The following is a 2,500-nucleotide window of genomic DNA, read 5'->3' as shown; positions in this document are numbered from 1 at the left end:
TATATACATAAAAATATACATATATATATATATATATATATATATATATATATATATATATATATATATATATATATATATATATATATATATATTCTGTGTGTATATACACACACACACACACACACACACACACACACCACGTTGACTCACCGCTTCCACTCAGGTGTCTGTTGGAGTCGTCTCCGAGTCTCCAGCGCTGATGGTGGTCCTGGAGTCCCTCTGAGTCCTCCTGGTCCCGGTAGGACAGGAGGGCCTGGGCGACCCGGGGCGACGCCTCCAGAGCAGGCACACCGGCCGGGCTGCACGCCTCCTCCTCCTCCCCTCGTCTTCCTCCTCCTCCTCTTCCTCCTCCTCCCCCTCCTCCATCATCTCCGTTAAGGGGTCCGTTCTCCTCAGAGACCAGAGTCCGGTCGTCCTCGTCTGTCTCTGAACTCGTCTCCACCACATCCTCATAGTTCAACACTGAAACACAAACATCAGCACGTTAGACCAGGTCCAGGAGGAGGAGGAGGAGGATGAGGAAGAGAAGGAGGAGGAAGATGAGGAGGACTGCTGTTACTGTTACTACTACTGCTGCTGTTACTACTACTGTTACTGTTACTACCACCGTTACTACTACTGCTACTATTACTACTACTGTTACTGTTACTACCACCGTTACTACTACTGCTACTATTACTACTACTGTTACTGTTACTACCACCGTTACTACTACTGCTACTATTACTACTACTGTTACTGTTACTACCACCGTTACTACTACTGCTACTATTACGACTACTGTTACTGTTACTACTACTGCTGCTGTTACTGTTACTACTACTACTACTACTACTACTATTACGACTACTGTTGCTGTTACTACTACTACTGCTGTTACTGTTACTACTACTACTACTACTACTACTATTACGACTACTGTTGCTGTTACTACTACTACTGCTGTTACTGTTACTACTACTACTACTACGACTACTGTTACTGTTACTACTACTGCTGCTGTTACTGTTACTACTACTACTACTACTACTATTACGACTACTGTTGCTGTTACTACTACTACTGCTGTTACTGTTACTACTACTACTATTACGACTACTGTTACTGTTACTACTACTGCTGCTGTTACTGTTACTACTACTACTATTACGACTACTGCTGCTGTTACTGTTACTACTACTACTACTATTACGACTAATGTTGCTGTTACTACTACTGCTGCTGTTACTGTTACTACTACTACTATTATGACTACTGTTACTGTTACTACTACTGCTGCTGTTACTACTACTGCTGCTGTTACTACTACTGTTACTGTTACTACTACTGCTGCTGTTACGACTACTGTTACGACTACTGTTACTGTTACTACTACTGTTACTGTTACTACTACTGCTGCTGTTACGACTACTGTTATTGTTACTACTACTGTTACTACTGCTCTTACTGTTACTGTTACGACTACTGTTACTGTTACTACTACTGTTACTATTACGACTACTGTTCTGTTACTACTGCTGCTGCTGTTACTGTTACTACTACTGTTACTGTTACTACTACTGTTACAACTGCTGCTGCTGTTACTGTTACTACTACTGTTTCTGTTACTACTACTGTTACTGTTACTACGACTGTTACTGCTGCTGTTACTGTTACTACTGCTGTTGCTGTTAGTGTTACTACTACTACTGTTACTGTTACTACTACTGCTGCTGTTACTGTTACTACTACTGTTACTGTTACTACTACTGCTGCTGTTACTACTGCTCTTACTGTTACTACTACTGTGACTGTTACTACTACTGTTTATGTTACTACTACTGCTGCTGTTATGACTACTGTTACTGTTACTACTACTATTACTGCTGCTGTAACTGTTACTACTGCTGCTGCTGTAACTGTTACTACTACTGTTACTGTTACTACTGCTGCTGTTACTACTACTGTTACTGTTACTACTGCTGTTACTGTTACTACTACTGTTACTGTTACTACTACTACTATTACGACTACTGTTACTGTTACTACTACTGCTGCTGTTACTATTACTACTACTGTTACTGTTCTTCTGCTGCTGCTGTTACTACTACTGTTACTGTTACTACTACTGTTACTGTTACTACTGCTGCTGCTGTTACTGTTACTACTACTGTTACTGTTACTACTACTGTTACTGTTACTACTGCTGCTGCTGTTACTGTTACTACTACTGTTACTGTTACTACTGCTGCTGCTGTTACTACTACTGTTACTGTTACTACTACTGTTACTACTGCTGCTGCTGTTACTGTTACTACTACTGTTACTACTACTGTTACTGTTACTACTACTGTTACTGCTGCTGTTACTACTACTGTTACTGTTACTACTGCTGCTGCTGTTACTGTTACTACTGCCGCTGTTACTGTTACTACTACTGTTACTGTTACTACTGCTGCTGCTGTTACTGTTACTACTACTGTTACTGTTACTACTACTGTTACTGTTACTACTGCTG

General features: G+C 40.7%; 1 protein-coding gene across 1 annotated transcript in view; it reads right to left on the bottom strand.

Moving 5' to 3' along the window:
* The window catches only part of LOC306741498 (zinc finger E-box-binding homeobox 2-like), a gene marked incomplete at both ends in the record, with an annotated part of 45,490 nt that overhangs the window by 17,496 nt on the left and 25,494 nt on the right, over positions 1–2,500 (bottom strand). The window contains one exon of the mRNA XM_079223790.1: positions 154–465. Coding sequence (XP_079079916.1) covers positions 154–465 — 312 coding nt within the window. The remainder of the gene's footprint in view (positions 1–153; positions 466–2,500) is intronic.

This window comes from Taurulus bubalis (assembly GCF_910589615.1).
Source record: "Taurulus bubalis genome assembly, chromosome: 1".
NCBI lineage: Eukaryota > Metazoa > Chordata > Actinopteri > Perciformes > Cottidae > Taurulus > Taurulus bubalis.
The sequence above is the reverse complement of the archived record's forward strand: the minus strand, read 5'-3'. Positions and strand labels throughout refer to the sequence as shown.